Here is a 23,264-nt window from a genome sequence, read left to right as displayed (position 1 = left end):
TAGTGGTTTACGTTTGCTACACAAAAGCCGCGGCACTTCCTGTAACTCTGGCGCAGATGGTGCGAAATCCAACCGAACGCTGCGGAGGGAACAGGATTGTGACTGCGAGGTTAGCTGTGTGCGAAAACGGTCTTAGTGTCAAGTGGGTGATGATCAGATTGCCACAATTTGGAGAATGATAGTAGAACATGAAAATTATTCTCACATCTCTTGAAAAAAAGTAATGGTTTATTACAAAGATAACACTACATTATACTTATACTTAATTAGTATAAATATGTGTGTATATATGTGCAGAAATTGTTTGCTTTTAAAGAAATAATGGATGAAAAATTAATACAATTATAGCATAAAATTTATTGGTTCAGTTTAGTAACACATATAGTGACTCATTGTTATTGCTATACAGAAAGCCTCCTGGGACTAGGGCCATATTTTTGATTTGAACTTTCCTCTGTGATGTTCCCCTTTGCTGCACATCAGAAAAGGGTAGTTATTGTGATTTAGGGATGCCAGTCCCCAGGGGGCAGGGATTCCCCAGTTTTGGAAACTTCCCCTGATGCCAGCCAGTGGGTGGGTGGAGAAGCCCCATCCCCAACAGTCCTTGGTGGCCCCATGGGTGCCTTATGCACTCCCCCCACCATGAATTTGCAGCTTGGGGCAAGCACATGGGGTACCTGCTCTCTTCAGGCAAGGAGCGGCCTGCTATCATCTTCCAAGCCTGCTATCATCTTCCAACTCAAGGCCTGGAGGGTGGCAGTGTATGGTGCCCACTCTCACAGAGGAGGGAGCCACCTGGAGGGCAGCAGCATGTGGCGCCCACTCTCTCCAAGCAGGGAGTTGCCTGCTCTCACCTTCCAAGCCCCGGTCTTGGGGCTTGGAGAGAAGCAGTGTGCAGTGCCCGCTATCACCCCAACCTTTTAAAGGGAAGGTCCCTTCAAATGGTTGGGGAAAGTGGGGGGGGGCATGTGTACACAGCACTGCATCCTCAGTGTGATGACATCATTCTGCATGATGTCTTCACATTGAGGACACCCCCACCTTTTCCCAGAACGCCCCCAAATCCCCCCATTTTACCATACCATTGTTGAGATAAGTTGAGATCTTGCAACCCTACTGTGGTTCCTGCTTTTAAGCTCACACCACAAAGATGACTATATTCAAAACAACATCAGTTGTTAGCAAAAAAAATTACAGGGATGGGGACAACTGACATGAAGACAAAGGAGCTCATGCATTCTGCAATTTTAACTGACAAACGGAAGTAACAATCAGGGATTCCACCCCATGGGACTAAACCAACTTACACAAATAGAATAGGGAAAAGATTGTTCCACCATAATTTCTCTCTCTTGGCTTGACTTCGCGAACGAAGATTTAAGAAGGGTGCAGTAGTCCACGTCTGCTGCAGGCTCACTGGTGGCTGACAAGACCAATGCGGGACAGGCAGATCCGGCCACAGTGGCTGCAGGGAAAAGTCTGATTTGGGGTTGGTGCTGTAGCAGTGCGATTCTTCCTCAATCTCCTTTTGTCCTCAAGACCAGCTATGCGTGCGTTCTCAAAGGAAGAGACAGCCTGGTGGATGGTATGCCTCCATGCTTTGCGATCTGAGGCTAGGTCAGACCACTGGTGATGGTTGATGCGACAGGTGCCAAGGGATTTCTTCAAGGAGTCCTTGTACCTCTTCTTTGGTGCCCCTCTATTTCGATGGTCGGTGGAAAGTTCGCCATACAGAGCAATCTTGGGAAGGTGGTTTTCCATCCTAGAAATATGCCCTGCCCAGCGCAGCTGCATCTTCAACAGCAGTGCCTCGATGCTTGTAACCTCCGCCCTCTTGAGGACTTCAGTGTTGGTCACAAAGTCACTCCAGTGGATGTTGAGGATGGTGCGAAGGCAGCGCTGATGAAAGCGCTCAAGGAGTCGCAGGTGATGACGGTATAAAACCCATGATTCGGAGCCGTAGATGAGGGTTGTCATCACAACTGCTTTGTAAACATTGATCTTTGTGCCTTTTTTCAGATGCTTGTTGCTCCACACTCTTTTGTGCAGTCGGCCAAATGCACGGTTTGCCTTTGCCAGCCTGTTGTCAATCTCCTTGTCGATCTTGGCATCTGAGGTGATGATGCACCCCAGGTAGCTGAACTGCTGGACTGTCTTCAGAACTGATTCACCCACAGTGATGCAGGGAGGGTGATAATCTTCCTGGGGTGCAGGCTGGTGGAGAACTTCTGTCTTCTTCAGACTAACTTCTAAGCCAAATAGCTTGGCAGCCTCTGCAAAGCAGGACGTCATATGCTGCAGAGCTGATACCGAGTGGGAGATGAGTGCAGCATCATCAGCAAACAGTAGCTCTCGGATAAGTTTTTCCATTGTCTTGGAGTGAGCCTTTAGTCGCCTCAGGTTGAACAGGCTGCCATCAGTGCGATAGCGGATGTAGACACCATTGTCATCATCTAGATCTACTGTGGCTCTTTGAAGCATCATGCTAAAGAAGATCGTAAAGAGAGTTGGCGCGAGAACGCAGCCTTGCTTTACACCTGTGCCTATTGGGAAGGGCTCCGAGAGGTCGTTGCAGTGTCTGACTTGGCCTCGCTGGTCTTCGTGTAGCTGGATGATCATGCTGAGGAACCTTGGGGGACATCCTAAACGTTCCAAGATTTGCCACAGGCCTTTCCTGCTAACGGTAGCAAAAGCTTTGGTAAGGTCGACAAAAGTCACATATAGACCCTTGTTCTGTTCCCTGCATTTCTCTTGGAGCTGCCTGAAAACAAATACCATGTTTGTGGTGCTCCTGTTAGCTCTGAAGCCCCACTGGCTCTCTGGGAGGAGTTCTTCTGCAATGGTGGGCACCAGTCTGTTCAGGAGTATTCTGGCAAGGATTTTGCCTGCGATGGAGAGCAGGGTTATCCCCCGATAGTTGGAGCAGTCTGACTTTTCCCCTTTGTTCTTGTGTAGAGTGATGATGATGGCATCGCGAAAGTCCTGTGGTAGTTTGCCTTGTTCCCAGCAGGTGACAAGTACTTTGTGAAGTGTGCTATGTAGTACTGTGCCCCCATGCTTCCAGATCTCGGGTGGGATTCCATCAACTCCCGCTGCCTTGCCACTTTTCAGCTGCTTGATGGCTTTAACAGTCTCTTCTAGGGTGGGGATCCCATCCAACTCTGTTTTCACTGGTTGAAGTGGGGTGAGGTGGATTGCTGAATCTTGAACTACGCGGTTGGCACTGAAGAGAACCTGAAAATACTCCGACCACCGGTTCAGTATGGATGCCTTGTCTGTGAGGAGCACTTAGCCGTCTGCACTACGCAAGGGACTCTGAGCCTGATATGATGGGCCATATACTGCCTTCAGGGCTTCGTAGAACCCTCTTAAATCACCAGTGTCTGCACACAGCTGGGTTCTCTCTGCAAGCTTGGTCCACCACTCGTTCTGAATGTCTCGAAGCTTGCGCTGGAGGTTGCTACATGCAGCGTGAAAGATTGCTTTTTTCCTGGGACAGGAGGGCTGAGCAAGATGTGCTTGGTAGGCAGATCTCTTTTTCGCTAGTAATTCTTGGATCTCTTGATTGTTCTCGTCAAACCAATCCTTGTTCTTCCTTGTGGAGAACCCGAGGACTTCTTCAGAGATCAATAGGATGGTAGTTTTTAGGTGTTCCCAGAGTGCTTCTGGAGAAGGTCTGTGGGGCAACTGGGGTCCTCAATTCTTGACTGGAGTTTTGCCTGGAAGGCAGCTTTAACTTCGGCTGACTGAAGGCTGCCAACCTGAAGCTTCCTCTGAGGGATACCTCCTCTCCTGGGTGTGGGTTTAAAGTGAAGACGGAGATTGCAGCGTACAAGACGATGATCCGTATGACATTCCGCACTGGGCATTACTCGGGTGTGTAAGACATCTCGAAGGTCTCTCTGGCGCACCAGAATGTAGTCGATAAGGTGCCAGTGCTTGGACCGTGGGTGCATCCAGGTTGTCTTCAGGCTGTTCTTCTGCTGAAAGATAGTGTTGGTGATGTTGAGCTGGTGCTCCGTGCAGAATTCTAGCAGGAGGCGCCCGTTATCATTGCAGTTGCCAATGCCGTGTTTGCCAAGTACTCCTTTCCAGGCTTCCGAGTCTTTACCTACTCTGGCATTGAAGTCGCCAAGGATGATCACCTTGTCCTCTGTAGGGGTCTTCTGTACGAGGTTGCGTAGATCAGCATAGAACTTGTTCTTTTCTACAGGATCTGCTTGAAGGGTTGGGGCATACACACTGAAGAGTGTTGCATGCTGCTTGTTTTGAAGTGGGAGGCGCATGGACATGATGCGATCTGAGTGACCTGTTGGCAGGTTTTCGAGTTTGGAGGCAATGGAGTTCCTGACCATGAAGCTAACACCAGAAAGGCGGCTCTCAGCCTTTGACTTACCCGACCAGTAGAGGGTATAGCCAGCACCATGTTCTTGAAGACTACCTTCCTCAGGGAAACGGACCTCACTGAGAGCTGCTATGTCAATATGCAACCTGAGAAATTCGTAGGCGACTAGAGCAGAGCGTCGTTCAGGGCGACCACTGTCTACTGTGTCAAGCATGGTTCTGATGTTCCAGCACGCAAGCTTTAGTCTTTGCACACTTTGTGAGGCAGGTGCATGCCTTTTCTTTGTTGTTATTTTTTGACCGCAAGTAAGGATGCCCATTGACCGCGGCTAGCCAACTGGGGTGGGGGAGACAAGCTTTGTTTAGGCCACCTTTTCTAGGCCCCTCTCCGTGTGGAGCAAGCAGTGCTGTCCCTAGATAAGGCTGCTTGGTCGTTCAGGGTGCTGCCGAAAAATGCTTTCGTCTCCGGGTCAGAATCAGGAGACCAATACCCTGAACTGCCTACATGCAGGATCGGGACTGCGGCTTCCAGTGGCATCTTCCACCTGATGTTTCACCCCTTGCCCATCGCTGCAGGACTTGGTGTGTTGTGGGTTGTGTATGTGGATATGCCCTTCAGGCCTGCGCAGAGGAATTTTTAGGTGAAGCACAGTGTGCGTGGTACTGGCTCCACCCTTTCACCTTGGGGTCATCTGCCATGGCCCAGTAAGCCGGGATGCCTCCAGGTGGTAGGTGTTACATTAACGAGCTCTATCTGCCCGGGTTTGATGTTAGAGTTTTCCTTCTCTTGGCTGGCGAGGTTGATGAGCCCAGCCTGCCCATCCGGTTATACCGCTGGACATTCGGTCGCACCATGACGTGGCAAACTCTGTGAGAAACAGGGGGGACCAGCGGGAAGGTGTTGCCACGGATGCAGTAATGCAGGAGAGGCCATTGCAGTGACCATCTGCCAGGCATAGCCGGACAGTGACCATGCGGCGTTCACTACACTGGGAAAGGAGAGGCTATGTATTGCGCATACACTTTCTCTGGGGGGGGCAGGATACCCAAGAGCCCACCCCTCCCCCCACCATAATTTAAACAATAAATATATCACACCATCTACATTCACTGTTCATGATAAAGTAGCATTTTGTTCCTCTATTTTTGGGGTTCTTCCCTTCCATTATTCACTATTCAGTATTAAGAAAGCATTTTTTAAAAAAATCTCTGTGAGTATGAGGCCAGCTAGCTTTGCAATGCCATTGATTCAAAATTTAGTTGAGAATTCAGTATCCCCTATGCTCTTGCAGCCTTCTCTCTTTATTTTGTTGAGGTCTTAAAATGACTATGATCAAGGATTATTATAGCAGACCAAGTAATCTAGTTTATAGAGCAATAATAATGGGTTTCTGTTCTGCAAGAGAAGCTGGTTTATGACCTCCTTAATCTTTAGGCTTAGTTTAAGCATTTAGGTATTGGTTACCGGTTTCTGACTTTATAAGATTAAAAGGAAGATGCTGCATTTATAGCTTGTGGCCTTTCAAGAACATAAACTGAGGTCAAGCTAGGCTTTAAAAGCATGAAATTAAAGGATAGAATCACAGATTGTTTGTGACATGCTGGATTGGATTTTCATTCTCAAAATTTGCAAGAGTCACCATATGATTACTTTCTAGAGGCACTGGAGAAATATATATGGAGAAATAGATGAGTAATATTTTAATGAGATTTGCAGAGATATGTCCCTATCTGTAGCCTTTACCCAACATTAAGTTGACTTGGCTCCCCATGCTGACTATTGAATCAATAGTATGATGAAATGCATTGAGCTCATAGTATTAGGCATACCATTCTGCCTATGCTTGCCCACCTCCAAAAGAGAAACATAGCTGTTGATATTGTTAACGCAAATATGCATTGGTGTCCTGCTGTGGCTAAAATATGTACATATGTGCCACCAAGTCACAGCAGGGGACTTTCAAGGCAAGTGAAAAGCAAGAGGTGGTTTGCCCTTGCCTTCCTATGCATAACCTTCTTCAGTGCTTTTCCATCCAAATACTGACCTTGCTCACCTTCTGAGATCTAACTATATCAAGCCACCTTCCATCCTATTGTGGTCAAAACTACATAGCTCAATTTCCTGGTTTTGAGCTAATTAATATTAATTTATTTGAGGTCATATTCTTCCAGGTTGAATAACCTTTTTTTTTTCCTTATTTAATTCTGAAATATAGCTAAAGTTAGGTACGGTAAAGAACTTGTTACAAAGAAGATTTGATAGCAGGCTTACAATCATGACAAAGACTACAATCTCACCTACTACAGACTGCATAACTACAATCTCATCTATCTGTAACAAAACTTGTCATTCCTTTTTTCCCAATAGAAGCCATCTTCAATACTAAGTGCACATGGTAAAAGAAATTCAATGTATATATTTGTTTTCTTTTTTCAAATGGTGTTCCAAAGAGAGAGGTAGTGCACTATTGTAAATTATCTGTATGTACCTTGCTGTGAAAAAAGCAGTGTGGAGAATAGCCAAATGTAAAGGGGGATCAACTGAAGATGCACAGCAGACTTGAGAGACATTCACACATGTGTCAGAAACGTCAGAAAGTGGAACCACATAATTGGGCCTAGCTCCCTGATCCAGAAGGCTGAACTCATGGGTCCCTACGCAGGGGAAAAGTAAAAGTGTATAAATTTGTTTTAGTCAGAGAGTTGCCAATAGTAAAATTGGCAAGAATGAGCCAGCACCTACCTGCATGACTCTTCATTCCCAAAATTTCAAACAATTGCTGACACTGAAGTGGGTTAAGCAGGATATAGTTCAAAATAAAACTTTGCCCAGCTGTATTTTGCAAGACCATACATAGTGAAATGACTTGGTGTAATGCTTAGCAACGGACAGCTGATCCCAGCAGGCAAAGAACCCTGAATTTATGTCATAGGGAAATAATACAGGACCACAGCATGGTGATCCTCTTGCTTCTTTGACTTGTAAAATTGTAATAGCTGTGTTGCAACTATGGGCAAACCACAGGCTGTAGGACATGGGATGCCATTTAAGCTCTGCATGAAACTGATGAGTCTGTTCAATAGCAACAGAATGTGCTTGGAGGAAAAAGCATATGTTGAACTCAAACAGCTGTGTTTAAGAAAACTTGCTCAGAAAGGACATATTGAGACTAATCTTGTTAATACTGGTTAGAAGTACTCCAACAAAGTAGCAATGGATGTAATAAGTCAACCAGCAGGGTAGAGTTATCAAATGGTTATTTTTCCTTTATGTAGACTAATATTAAGGTCTTTGCTTACAGGAGATATAGAAGCAGGTTGGGGAAAGAAATATTTCAGTGGAATTGTGCAGTATATGTCACAAAAGCTTTCTCGTTGTTACTGTTTCTGAATGCACAAGGGTTTTGGGGGGGGGGGGTTGTGGGGGGACAAATGTATTCTCCCCAATGTTCACCAGTACAGGAAAGGGTATGGAGATAAAGGTATTGAGTGAATCATTACAGTAATTCAAAACACTTTAGATAGATCCTGTCACATGCTTGATAAATTCCTGATTGATTGTGTAGAATTAAGTTATTGGGCAGAAAACCAGTTAATGGAACACACATTGATGAAATCATTTTTAAGGGGCATTGAATGGAACTTAAAATAGAGCTGAAATAGCTTTATGGATTTTCCACTCAAACTGTTTATGAACATTTATTGCTGGTAAATTACAGTGTCAAAAGAAAGATTTGCTGGGCTTGGGTTTTAATCAAACTGTTCAAAATAACAAAGGAAGAGAATAATTATTGCCCTGAAATATACAATGGGTATAGATATATATCGTACCTGTTTTCTGCTGTATTTTGCTCATGGGAATTGAAAACAAATCAGCCAGTATCATAATGCCCCTGTATAAATCGATGGTGCGGTCTCATTTGGAGTACTGTGTGCCGTTCTGGTCGCCGCACCTCAGAAAGGATATTATAGCATTGGAGAAAGTCCAGAAAAGGGCAACTAGAATGATTAAAGGGCTGGAACACTTTCCCTATGAAGAAAGGTTGAAACACTTGGGACTCTTTAGCTTGGAGAAATATCGACTGCGGGGTGACATGATAGAGGTTTATAATAATAATAATAATAAATTTTATTTATATCCCGCCCTCCCCACCTCGGCAGGCTCAGGGCGGCTAACAACATTTTATAAAAACATACAGTGGTTAAAAGCCTTTAGATTTAACAATATAAAACATTAAACACTAAACTTAACAACATTAAAACCAGTCCAATGAGTACAGTTATTCAGCGGTATAGGTCTTCAAACCGCATTGGCGGATCCTTAATTACAAGATAATGCATGGGATGGAGAAAGTAGAGAAAGAAGTACTTTTTTCCCTTTCTCACAATACAAGAACTCGTGGGCATTCAATGAAATTGCTGAGCAGACAGGTTAAAATGGATAAAAGGAAGTACTTCTTCACCCAAAGAGTGATTAACATGTGGAATTCACTGCAACAGGAGGTGGTGGCAGCCACAAGCATAGCCACCTTCAAGAGGGGTTTAGATAAAAATATGGAGCAGAGGTCCATCAGTGGCTATTAGCCACAGTGTGTGTATGTATATATAATTATATACTATATAATTATACTATATAGTATAATTAGTATATACTAATATACTATATATTGTAATTATATAATATATAAAATTATATATATAATTTTTTTGGCCACTGTGTGACACAGTGTTGGACTGGATGGGCCATTGGCCTGATCTAACATGGCTTCTCTTATGTTCTTATGTATAAATGTAGGAAAGCATCACAAAACCAGTTGCCTTGTATGCTGAAAATAATACTTTCCACCCTTGCCAAAGGAACAGTGTTTTGCCCCCCAAGTCAGAATAAAGAGGCGGACACAAATGAGTTGGTAAAACTATGGGCCACTTTATTGAATAATCACAGCAACGGCAAGGGCAACCAGAACTGCGGCCAGGTCATGGCCAGGGGTCTCAACAGACCGCTCCCCTGCCTTTAGCAGGTGAGAGACCCGGCCCTCAACCGGAGTTATGTGTCACAGCTCTTCTCAGGCAGGCCCAGCAGAGAGGCATGCACCGGAGGTCCCAGTCCCCAGACGCGTGTCTCAGCGAAAGGCATCCATCCAATTGAGTCTCTAGGACAGTCTGCATTCACACACCTCAGGTCACCAATACCCAAAGGTTGATCCTGCCAGACCCCTAACTCCCCAAAAGGGGGAGGCTTACCAGTCCTCCCCAGGCCACATGGAACCATAAACCCAGTAAAATCTGCCACAACTAAGGCCAAGTCTCTACTTAGGGCTTAGCACCCACCGGAAGGCCCAGAGCCAACCCCAGCCCTTGTCGAAGATCCCGCAGGAAAAGCATATTGCCCTTTCTGAGAGATGCACCCCATCCCCTCTGTAGAGGTCGGGATGGGGCAAATAGTGGCCCAAACCACCCTCCAATGCCTTACAAATCTCTTTATTCGCTCTGTAATGAGCCCTCTCTATCCCAGCTGGATCCCAAGCACTGCGCCACACCAAGCACGGAATCATGGCCAACCAGACTATAATGGTACCAGGCCATCTCTTTCTAATGTACTTGAAATCATCTCGAGCTTGCAAGATCAAAGCCTTGCCCTTAATTAGCCCGAGATCATTCCCCCCCAGAGGAGGGGGGGACCAAACCTGAGGAGGGGGTACCAAACTCCATGAAATAACAGCGCAAGCAAACCAGGCCACTGAAGACCTCGGTGCCCCCACCATTCAACAGTAACATATTGGCTGAGCCCCAGCTGAAAGCCAACAGAAGTTCTCCGAGCCTGATGTGCCGCCCAAAACACATAACTGTGCCCGCAGATGAGAACTCAGCTCCTCCAGCCAGGAACAACAGCACCTAAAGAGAAAAACAGACACGTTATAAAACCTAACCAGAACTACCCCAACTCCACAGAACAAAACTAAGAGTGGAGCAAAGGGCGAATATAACACTTAGAAGCCTGAGACCGCCAACGGCCAAGGTGCTGGATGGACGAAGAAGAATATCCCAAGGCTGCAGCCGTAGAGGCCGCCCCAATTCTAAAGGAGTGAGTACCAAACCTCACTCCCGACAACCCCAACAGAGCTAAGGCCCTAGACGTCACTGCCCAAAACTGATGTTTTGTCAGAGGACTACCTCCAGAATGACAAAACAACAACCCTTCGCAGCCTCCCCGCACTGCCTAATAGTCAGCCAATGTGGAAACCGGGCAAAGCTCCACCTCAGAACACAGACCCAGCTCCACTACAATCCCAATGCCCTCTTGGTCCGTCTTGGAACGCCGGACAGTAAGAGCCGCCTTACCCCCCGCTAACCTAACTTCCCTAAGTGATAACGCCCTACCAGAAACATCCTTCCTGGAGCTTGCCACTAACTCACTGATCCTAAGTGCCCCAAAAAAGGCCACCAAAGAGGCTACATGAAACAAAACAGTCTCAAAGTGAGATGCACAAACTGCACTCCAAATCCCCTTCAAACCCCTAAGGGGACATAGGGTTCCTGGTGTCAGGATTAGGCCCAACCTCTCTGGACCACCCTTCCAGCATCTTTCGAATATGAAAATCTGCTGTTTCCTCCTTATACCCTAATGCCTTGCTAGCAAAAGCCAGCGCAGACAGGCGTCCTCTAATTGATCACACGGCCAATCCCTTACCTTTTAAGGAAACACAATAATGGAGCAACTTCTCCACCGGGAAGGGCCAAACAATGCGATACCCTACCTCGGCCCTAAAGTCTTCAAACTGCTATACAGCACGTTCGTTCGTAAGACTTCCTGGTGCTAGGCGCAATGGCTATGCCTATCGCTCTGCAGGCCTCGGCTCTTCAATCAGCCATAGCTCCTTGGGCATTGGTGCCACCTCTTGATTGGCATCTGGGGCCAGCTGATGAAACCTCTCCATCTGTTTACAAGAGAGAGCGTCAGCCACCCCGTTATTCACCCCAGGAACATGCTTGGCCAAAAACAAAATGTTAAGCCGCAGGCAATGCAGAGTGAAGGCCCTCACCAACCTCATAACCCGTTGCGATTTGGATGAAAGGGAATTAATAACATGAACAACAGCCATGTTATCACACCAAAAATGTACAGTGCGATCGACCGTATCACTCCCCCACAACCAAACCACAACCAAAATGGGAAAAAAACCTCTTTAAAAAGTGAGATCCCGGCTCAAACCAGCCTGCACCCATGAATCTGGCCACACCTCCATGCACCAGTGTCCACGGAAGTAGACCCCAAAACCTAATGATCCAGCAAAATTGGACATGACCTTAAGCTCCGCCTCAAGTCTCATGTCCTCTCTCCAAAAAGAAATCCCATTAAAGGATTCCAAAAACTCCTGCCACACCTGCAGGTCCTCCCTCATGCTGCTGGTAACCCTAGTCCTGTGCTGGGGCAAGCGAAGGCCCGCCATAGCGTCACAGAACCTGCGAAGAAAGGCCCTTCCAGGGGCAACCACTTTGCAAGCAAAGTTAAGGTGCCCAACTAACTGCTGAAGCTCAAGAAGCGTAAGCTTTTGTAGACAGGCAAGGATGAAGCAACTAGTGGTCCTTTGCCTTGACCTTCTCTAAAATCAGTAGCAAGTAGGGATTCTCAAATTTATGTAAGGTAAGTAGGCATAATTCTGTAGTTTACTGAAAAAGCTGGTGTAAAAATATACAAACAGGTCCCAACCCTTGTATGAGTTGTTATTATATAAAACCAATGTCTGGGGAAAGATGCATACATTTTAGGCTTTTCCAAGTTTACAGTGAGAAGGGTATAATCCAGTGTAGTAGGTTATGTAGATTAAAAGCCTAGTTGAAAGGGGGATAACATTTCTGTGGGCTTCAAAGAGTATCCCCCAAGCTATCATGTGCAACTGATTTTTATAGCTATCCATATACTGGCTTCATCAAATAGTTGATGAAGCCAGCATATGGCTAGCAATGTATTAAACAATTGCAAATAGATTCTGGCATAACAAAGTGCAGCAGCCTCCCAATATCCATGCTCTGAAGAAAGAAAGCACAAATTGGATGCATGTTTTCTCCATCTTACTTCACTAATCAGTCTTGTAATAATTAAGGCTATCCTGTGGCGATATACATATACTGAATCCTTTAACAATGCTGGGAGCCAATGTGGTGTAGTGATTACAGTGCTACATGAGGATTTTGGAGGCATGAAATTATTCAGATGCCCACTCAGCTGTGAAATTCAGTGGGTGGCTTGGGACAGTCATTCTCTTTCCATGTAACATACCTCCTTGAATTGTTGTGATTATAAAATGGGAGAAAGGGCATCCATGTACACCCCCTTGAATTTCTTGGAGGAAGGGCAAGATTAAAATATAGTAGATAGACAAATGTACAATAGTGGCCTTGTTGCATAGAAAATGAAGGAAGTGCATCCATTCAGCTAGTTTTTGGCAATAATGATATGATATTGGTATTATCCATCCCTTTGAGACTTTGAAAACCATTCAAGTAGAACCATATGTTGTCTGCAGTCAGAAGTACAACATATATTGTACTGAGAGTTACTCTCCTTTTAAAAAAAAGGAAAAAGGAAAAAAGCCTGCTTTACATGTTTGTAGAAGGCTCTACACTTTGCAGGCCAGTACCTACTTCTGTAATGGAAAACGGGCCAAACACATGGTGGGGGGAACCCTTAGCCCCTTTATCCTGGCAGGACCGGCTCTAGGGGGGGCAGAGGGGTTGCATGCCCCAGGCACCAATGGAGGGGGTTGCCAAATTGGGCATGGAGTCCATTGTATTCTATGGGACCATAAGATAGAATGGCCCATAAGAAGGCATCATTTTTTTAATTCCCCCCCTCAAAAAACATGTAGATCCGGTCCTGTATCCTGGACACTTATTAAGACATACTAGAGCGGTTTAGATTAATGTATTGGCAGATTAGCTGCAAATTGTACTACCCGCAATTTGAGATTCATTCCCCTGCTGACAGTTTATAACATCTACTATTTATGTTCTTCTATTTTGTTATTTCAGGAGCAGAAGGTACAGTGTTCCCTAAATCCATAGAAACTTCCACTATCAGGGCAGACCCCTTCAAGGAATTAAGGTAAATTTTGGCACTTGTTTAACGTAAGCTAAAGACTCTTTGGTGGAATTCTGCATTCTGACTGGTGGTATTTCAACTATTGAATAAAAGAGGCAACATATATTTGTATCATTAAATAAATGATACTAATTGGCGACAAGGCAGGAGAGCTTCAGAGTACATCACTATGATTGGAAAAAGAAAGGAAAATGTGATGCTAGTCATGAGAAGTCACACTCTTATCACAGATTGTCTTGATGCAGTGATTGAATTATCATTTTGTACAGTAGCACCTTCAAGACAAATGAAGTTTTATTCAAGGTATGAGCTTTCATTTGCACTCTCACTTCCTCAGATACATAGAAAAAAGTTGCCACTGGACTCTAACTCTGTTCTGTAGCTTCAGACCATCACAGCTACCCACCTGGACCTATATTTTTGTACATATATTGGAATCTAGTAACTGTATTTTTTTCTGTACACAGATGCCATTGCCACCAATTCATCTTTAGTGGTGGCAGTCGTTTCCAGCAGGGGTGTAGCTAGAAAATTTTGGGTGGTGGGGCATTGGGAGGTCCTGTGGGGCAGGGGAGCTGGGGGAAAGAGAGAGACACAAAGATAAATAAGAAAGTTGGAAGCTGCTGATAGAACAGCTCCCTCGCCTGCAGCCCTTGTGACTCTTATCAGGTTCTTCATCTATATGAATCTGGCCAGGGGGATCTCTGACTCGCTCTCTTTTTTGCAATTTTGTTTTATTGTGCATTCTTAAACACACACACACACATATATATGCTTTGCCCCCACAGAAAAATTCAATTGAAAATATACAAACAGGTCCCATCCGTGGGGGAGTTTTGCCTCTCAACAAACACACACACACACGGTGGCTACAGACCTGGTCACCAGTCTTAGTGGGCAGGCATCTCCAGTCCATTTTCTTAAAATAATGTACGAAACACAACTTTATGCCTTTGGGGGGATTTCCCAACCTTTTCTAAAGGGTGTGTGTGTCCTATTAGCAGGATTTCTTTGCAGTTGGATGTCAGAGCTTATTTTCTTTTGATGTTTCTAATGGAGTAATTAGCACCCGCCCTTCCACCACCATGTGTGTCTCACTTCTATTGGTACAATAAGAACAAGGAAGTTAACAGCAATTCAGCAGCCTTTGTAGAAAGCAAACCTGAGCCAAGACAGCTGATTTTAGTTCTAAGGACTGTAAACTATTATTGCTGTATTTAGTAAAAATGTTAGAAAAATGGCCATTGAACAATGTTCTGTAGGTATTTGGACAAAAATAGTTTTATATAGGTTTTGTACAGCTGCTCCCAAATGTATCCATCTTTTCTCACCCCATCCCCTGCTGGATGGGAGATTTCTGGTGGGAGATTTAATATGAAGTACTGTCTTTAATATAGTTCTAAGAGCAATAAAAGTTGGTCTAGACTGGAAACATCCCACAGTGGGGGTTGCAGTGAATAATGGGAACCTTAGTGTGTAAAGAAGGTAGTTAAGTGAATCATCCCCACCATCCAGTGACAGAGTAGGAGACTATCCAGAAGATGGAGGCAGGACCTCTACAAATCAAAGCTTCTTTTTGAAGCTATAGACACATCTCAAGTGAGTTACCTAAAGTTTTGCCCTTTTCCTCTATCTGCTGTTAAATCATCAGCAAGACAGCCTGTTCATTATTCCAAAGTACATTTCTCTGTACGCCACCTCTAAAGTGCATGTCTAGTCAAGCATCAACCCTCTTTTTGCATAGTCTTCTCACATCTTTGATATATCAGCGCCTTAGGCATTTCTAGTCTTTTATCTCAATAGTTTTCTCCTTCAAAGGCACATGCATTTGGACTCTTTTCTCTTTGCTTTTGCTTCTTCATCACTGCAACCATCACTGATGTCTTGTGTGTCATCAAGTTCCAGGTGATTACACAACCATCATTCTCCACAGATTTTCTATCATTCTCTTTCTGACAAATGGTCTTGTATCACTAGCTGCTTTACAAGTGCAGGATCACCTTTTTTGAAATCAGACATTATACCTGTGGCATCAGCTCTTGGCTGTCATCTGGGTATTTTGTCTTTTCCTTTCTCATGTAGTAGCTTGGAGAGTTAAAGTGGACTAGTATTTGTAATAAAGCTGAGATATTACATAGATTTGTGGTTTCTTAATTAGGAGAAGTAATATTATATCTCACATTGGCTTTCAGCTTGTTTGACATGAACAGCTATTATACCGGTGATATAAAAAGTAGTATAATGGGATCCTAAAATGGGATCAAGATTATCAGAGCTAAATGTACTAAGCATCTGCTAGAGCAGCATTTCTCCACCTGTGGGCCTCAAATTGATCATAAAGCCTTTGAAAGTTAGTCACAGGCCAGCCCTCCCTAATGGTTGCCCCTGTCCTTTCCATTGCTGTCTTTTGTATCTTGGAAACCAAGATCTGACTATAGAACTAGTATCTTCTATGCCATATGTTATTTGGTATTTTCACTGCATATAGATATCGATCAAGTAAAGTGGGTCCTGATGGTCAATAGGGTGAGTAAAAATATTAGGGGTAATTAGAGGGAGTAATGTAGAAGAATATGGTGGTCAAAGACTGGAATGTAACCTTCATATACAAAGCTGTGTATGTTGAAATTAGTCTTATTTTAAACAGCAAGTTCTAAGTTACTGGACTTGGTGCTGGATTTAGAATTGGAGTCTTTGAATTTTTTGAAGGTTTTTTTATGTCAGAAAAAAGATTAACTCCTGCAAGATCTCATTCTTTGGACAAAATGCAGTCAGTTTGATACCATGGAGTCCAGGATTATGAAGGGTGTGGAGAAGATGCTAACAGCTTGCAAAAAAGAGCTTAAGAAGGACATTGGAGACCTTAAAAAAGAAGTTGAAGATTTTAAAAATGAGCTGGGTATGGTTACAAACAGAGTCAAAGATGATGAAGAGAAAGTTGATGTGCATGCTTCTACCTTATTAAAACTTCAAGAGAAGGAAACAGTTCATGACTGCAGATTAATGGAAACTCAAGTGCGTCTGAGAGGAATACCTGAAGGGGAGGGAACTGATTTAATGGACTATATGGTGAAAATAATTGCTGACTATTTAGAGGAAGATCCTGAAAAATTCACAAATATGTTGGACAGTATCTATAGAGTTAATTCATCATATGCAAAAGATAAAGGCTTACCAAGAGATATAGTTATAAAACTAAGGACAAAAGATATCGCAGGGAAAATTCTAAATAAAAGTTTTCAAAAGGCTCTGATAGTGGAAGGGAGCAGAATCAAAATAATGAAAGAGCTGCCAAGACAAGTGATAAATGACAGGAAGAAATACAAGAGATTAACAGAGAAGCTACGTGCAGAGGGAACGAGATATAGATGGATACTACCCGAAGGGTTGGGCTTTGAGCAACGTGGAAGAAGGATTACAATAAGGAATGAGCAAGAGATGTGTAGTTTTTTTTTTAAGAGTATAAAGACTTTGCATCATAATGGATTACAAGTTATTATCTTGGAATATAAATGGACTAAATTCACCACAAAAACGAAAAGCAACATTTCACTGGATTAAAAAACAAAAATGTAATATAATTTGTTTACAGGAAGTTCATATACAACAAAAGGATTACAAATTTTTGTGGAACAAACAATTGGGATTGGAATTTTTTTCATTGGCGGATCAAAAGAAAAGGGGTGTGGTCTTTTACATTAAAGAACAATTAGAACCAAAATTGATATTTAAAGATAAAGATGGAAGATATATAGCAGTGGAAGTGATGATAGATGCAAAGAAAACGTTGTTATTAGGACTATATGCACCAAATGGTGCAAAAGATGTTTTTTTAAAAGACATTAATCGACAGTTGGATGATGTGTCCTACGACCAGATCTTGATGATGGGTGACTTTAATGGAACAATACAAAACAATATAGATAGGTCTGGCCAAAAGAGTAATAATAAAAAAAAGGGAGACTGCCAAAATCGTTTTTTGAGTTGGTTAAACAAGAAAGCTTGGAGGATATTTGGAGAAAATTTAATCCTGAAGTAAGAGACTACTTTCTTTTCAGCAAGACATAATACTTTTTCCAGAATAGATATGCTATGGGGCTCTAAAAGTTTAGGCCTCATAACTAGAAAAGTGGAGATTCTACCAAAGGTATGTGCAGATCATAATCCAATATTTTGGGCTACAAAATTGCAAAAGAAAACAAGAAGATGGAGAATAAATGAAGATTTGCTACAGGATAAAAACATTGTGACTTTTCTAGAAAAAGAAACTATAGCGTTTTTCCAAATAAATGACACTGAGGATATAGAATTCCAGACGATTTGGGATACTTACAAAGCAGTAATGAGAGGACTATTGATTACATTGAATAATAAAGATAAGAGGGCTAAAGAAAAGCGGATGTTGGACAAACAAAATGAAATAAAGAAAAAAGAAGGGGAACTAAGAAAAAGAACAGGGAAAAAGAAATTAATAAGGGAAATTACTCTATTACAAGCCCAAGTAAGACATTTGTTGAATAAATAATTAGAATGGAATTTAAAAAGTTTGCAACAAAAATCGTTTGAAGGTGCGAACAAACCGGGGAAGTATTTAGCTTGGCAACTGAAGAAAAAGAAAGAAAATAAAATTATTAATAAAATTGTGGCTAGCGGAAAAGAGATAGTAGACCAAGAAGGAATTAAAAGAGATTTTTTAAAATATTATGCAAACTTATTCAAAGGTGTGAAAATTAAAAAAGAAAAAATGGAAGAGTATTTACGAAATATTAAAATAGCACCCCTGGCGGAGTATATGAAAAAGATTTTGAATGATCCAATAGAAAAAATTGAAATTGAAGCAGCAATAAATGTAATGAAAGTAGGTAAGGCTCCCGGGCCGGAAGGATATACAACTAAATTTTATAAAATTATCAAAGATGAGATAGTACTAAAATTGCAAAAATTGATGAATACGATAAGAATAAAAGGGGAAATTCCAAATACTTGGAAAGAAGCTGTAATCTCGTTGATTCCCAAAGAAGATAGACATGTCACAAATGTAAAGAACTATAGACTAATTTCATTATTAAACAATGACTATAAGATATACACAAGAATCTTGGCAGAACGACTTACGCAATATTTGATCAATTTTATAAAGGAAGATCAAGCGAGATTTCTCCCTAAAAGGCAAATAAGAGACAATGTAAGAACTGTTGTAAATATTGTAGAACATTATGAGAAGCATCCAGAAAAAGAGGCGGCGTTATTTTTTGTAGATGCAGAAAAAGTCTTCGATAATCTGAACTGGGACTTTATGTTTGCAGTAATGGAAAAAATAAATCTGGGAGAATATTTTATAAGAATGACAAAAGCAATATACATGGATCAACACGCAAAATTGTGTATAAATGCAGACCTAACAAATGAAATGAAGTTGAGCAAAGGTACAAGACAAGGATGTCTGCTTTCACCATTGTTGTTTATAATGGCTCTTGAAATTCTGCTAATGCAAATACAAGATGATAAAGAGATAGAAGGATTGAAAATTAGAGGATTTTCTTATAAATATAAAGCATTTGCAGACGATATTGTGTTCATAACTGAAAATCCGATACAAGTGGTACCTTTGTTGCTAGCTAAGATAAAAGAATATGGAGAAATGGCAGGACTCTATATAAATAAAGAGAAGTCGAAATTTTTATGTAAAAATATGCAACTAAATAAACAGAAAGAATTGCAGAGTTTGACGGGATGCGAAGTCACTTCTAAAGTTAAATATTTAGATCTAGAAATAACTATGAAGAATATTGATTTGTATAAAAACAACTATGAAAAGTTATGGCATAAAATGGATGAAGATATGATGAAATGGAATAGACCTAATCTTTCCTTGTTGGGTAGGATTGCTGCAATGAAGATGAACATTTTGCCAAGAATAATGTATTTGTTCCAAACTGTTCCAATTGTGAAAGATAGTAAAAAAATTAATAAATGGCAAAGGAAGATTTCAGAATTTGTATGGACTGGGAAAAAATCAAGGATTAAGATGAAAATTTTAACGGATGCTAAAGAGAGGGGAGGATTTCAACTTCCAGATTTATTTATTTATTTATTTATTTATTTATTTATTTATTTATTTATTTATTTATATTTATATCCTGCCCTACCCCACCGAAGCGGGCTCAGGGCGGTTTACATCATAAATTTAAGATTGTACCATGATGCAGTTTGTTTGACGTGGTTAAAGGATTGGATGATGTTGCTAAATAAAAAGCTTTTATTGTTAGAAGCTCATGGAAATAAATTCGGCTGGCATGCTTATATGTACTATGGGGAAAAAAGATGGATGGCCTTTTTTCTCACCATTATTTTAGAAATAACTTACTAAATACATCGATAAAATATAAGAAATGTGATGAAAGAAAGCCGTTATGGATAGTGCCAGCAGAAGTAATAAAAATAACAGCTGAATCTGATGAAGAGAGAGGGGTATCATATAATCAACTGCTAAAGATTCAAGGTGATAAAGTTGAATTAAAATCTGCCGAAGAGCTAAACAACAAGTATGACTGGTTTCAAATGCAACAAATAAAAAGTTTGATGGAAAATGATATTAAATCTGTTGGAATTAGACGTGAGCAAATGGAATTGGAAAAGGTTCTGTTTGGAGATAATGAAAAATTAATATCGAAAATATGTAAATTATCGCTAGGACATTGTATGCGCAGCTGTGGAAACAAGAAAAAATACCAGAGAAATGGGACTGGATTATGAAAGTTTTATCATGGAGTGAGATGGACAAACTAACTAGAACTCTAAGAGACTATGATTTAGATATATTTAAAAAGGAGTGGAAGAAATTTAAAGGATATATGGAGAAAGAGTGGAATGTAAAAAGACATTGGACAATTTTTTAGTATTAATGAGAAAAAAATATATATTGAACTTTGATCGGTTAGTAGTACCTTTAGTATTGAACTTAAATCTATAACTTCGGGGAAGTCAACATTGGAGGGAGGGGGGATTGAAATACTATATGGGTTAGTACAGAAAATTTATAATTAAGTTTTGTAACCATATGTTATCAATAAATTGTTAAAACACGAAAATATATAAATTATTGTTGAAATGGTCTACAGAAGAAGAAGTAGTAAAATCTCAAATGATTAAATGGGCAATTAATGTAAATAAGGAAATACAGATGGATAAATGGGAATATCTTTGGAAGAACTCGATGAGAATATCAACATGTCAGAGCATTAAAGAGAACTGTTTCAAGATGATGTATAGGTGGTATATGACTCCGAAAAAACTGGCAAAGATGAGTAAAAAGATGTCGGATAGATGTTGTAAATGTAAGAAACATGAAGGTTCTTTTTATCATATGTGGTGGACTTGTGGAAAAGCGAAAAAGTTTTGGCAGATGATACAACAAGAAATATCTAAAATTTTGGGATATGATTTTAAGAAAGTGGCAGAGACTTTTCTGTTGGGACTACAAATGGAAAAATTTCCAAAAGAAGATAGAACTTTAATCTGGTACTTGCTCTCAGCTGCTAGGACATTGTATGCGCAGTTATGGAAGCAAGAAAAAAATACCAGAGAAATGGGACTGGATCGTGAAAGTTTTATTGTGGAGTGAGATGGACAAACTAACAAGAACTGTAAGAGACTATGACTTGGAAGTGTTTAAAAGGGAGTGGAAGAAATTTAGAGGATATATAGAGAAAGAGTGGAACTTAAAAGGACATTGGATAAATCTTTAATAATGAGTATAAGAAAAGGGAGAAATTGAACTTTGATTGGTTAAGGGTACCTTTATAAGTGAACTTAAGTATATAACTTCGGCGGGAGTCTAGTAACAGAGGGAGGGGGGATTAGAAAATATCATATGGGTTAGCGATAGTAATGACATAAACAGATATTGTAACCATATGTTATTAATAAATTGTTTAAAACAACACAAAGCTATAGCATATTTGGCAGCAATGAATAATAGGGAAATAAATTCCCTTTGTGACTTAAAAATTAGGAAATCCCCCCAAATATTTAAAAGGATAACCTTAGGGTCAGATGGTATTACAATGCCTGTTAACAATAAAACCTTTGACTGAATTAAAGACCCAAAAGGCCAAATCACTGGACACAGCCACTAGCAGTGAAGGTACTTGCCACGATTGCCACACCCCTTCCAACAGAGGGGGGAACTAGATGGGAAAAGATGAGACAAATGTACTGGTGTTAGGTACCACCTAGCTAGCATTTTATATTCCTGTAACTTAATAGTCATTGATCTCGATTTAAGAGAAGGGAGTTGGCCAAATGCTGAGCCAATCTGTTTCATCAAAACTGCAAGATAATTCTCATTACCATGCATTCCTACGAGATGAATTAGTATAATAGTCCCTATAAGAAGCAAATTATTAACTTTTGAGATCAGACCTCTGATCTGATTGTCCTCAGTACACAAAAGATGTTCAAAGTCCGAAAGCATTGCTCTCAACGCTGGCTTAAAGGAATAACAGGCCAAGAAGCTTTGCACTTGTAATTATTCCATCCACGGCAAAGCAGAAGTGGAAATACGATCAAGTGAGATCTTAGGTTTTAGACGTCCATGTGACAGAATGTCAAAAAATCTGGTGAGATTAGACTTACGCCAGATACTAAATGAATTTACGAGAGTACCTGGTATAAAAGGTGAGTAATTTGTAAACTCTACTAGTAATAAAGTAGGTCGGGTAATCCTAGCTGAGCATCTATTCCATACCCTAAACAAAGCTTTTTAAAAAGGGTTACAGGAAGAGGTAAAACATCTACAATGACTGTTCCAAAGAGCTTCCCCAAAACTATAGTGCAACAGACCTAAGTTTTCTATCGTCTTCCATTCAGCAACATGGAAGTTTTCTATCGTCTTCCATTCAGCAACATTGGGGAGGGACGGTGGCTCAGTGGTAGTGCATCTGCTTGGGAAGCAGGGTGTCCCAGGTTCAATCCCTGGCATCTCCAAAAAAGGGTCCAGGCAAACAGGTGTGAAAAACCTCAGCTTGAGGCCCTGGAGAGCCGCTGCCAGTCTGAGTAGACAATACTGACTTTGATGGCCCAAGGGTCTGATTCAGTATAAGGCAGCTTCATATGTCCATATGTCCAACATAGGAGGATCGGTAGAACTTAATTACATTGGTTAACACAATGGCTTCATAATACCTCCGAACATCAGGAACTGACAGACCACCTGCCTGTTTGGATAAACGTAAAGTAGAAAAACATATATATATATATTTTATTTTGCCAAATAAAATTGTTAATATCTTTCTGCCATTTTCTCAAAAGAGAAAGAGGGAGAGCAATAGGAAGAGCACGAAAAAAAGCCTTCATTTTGGGCAAGAGAATTATTTTAACCATTAAAACTCTTTCCAAAAGTGTCAAGTGTTTAGTCAGCCAGTGCGCAACAAGGTCAGAAATAGTTTTTGAAAGCTTCTTATAACTGAATTTTAATAAGTCAGACATTGAAAGTGGAATAAAAACACCTAAATACTTCTGCTTAGTATTCACTCAACTATAATGATATTTCCTTTTAATGAATGAAGAAACATCAGGATCCAGATTTATAAGATAAAGAGTAGATTTATTTTGATTGATTCAAAGGCTTGTTACACTACCAAAGGGCTCAAGGTACAAATGAATTTTGGGGAGAGAAGCTATTGGATCTGAAATAAAAAGAACCATGTCATCCGCAAATAAACTCATTTGTATGCTAGAACGCCCTAAGGGAATACCCTTCATAAGATTATCATTTCTAATTAGAACTGATAGCGGATCTATTGCGAGTGCAAAG

General features: G+C 41.2%; 1 protein-coding gene across 2 annotated transcripts in view; it reads left to right on the top strand.

Moving 5' to 3' along the window:
- Positions 1-23,264, top strand: part of SGCD (sarcoglycan delta) — a 366,508-nt gene that overhangs the window by 251,352 nt on the left and 91,892 nt on the right. For both annotated transcript variants that reach the window (XM_060240255.1, XM_060240254.1), the window contains one exon: positions 13,378-13,450. In XM_060240255.1, coding sequence (XP_060096238.1) covers positions 13,378-13,450 — 73 coding nt within the window. The remainder of the gene's footprint in view (positions 1-13,377; positions 13,451-23,264) is intronic.

Source organism: Heteronotia binoei, chromosome 5 (genome assembly GCF_032191835.1).
Source record: "Heteronotia binoei isolate CCM8104 ecotype False Entrance Well chromosome 5, APGP_CSIRO_Hbin_v1, whole genome shotgun sequence".
NCBI lineage: Eukaryota > Metazoa > Chordata > Lepidosauria > Squamata > Gekkonidae > Heteronotia > Heteronotia binoei.
This window is presented reverse-complemented; position numbering and strand designations above follow the sequence as displayed.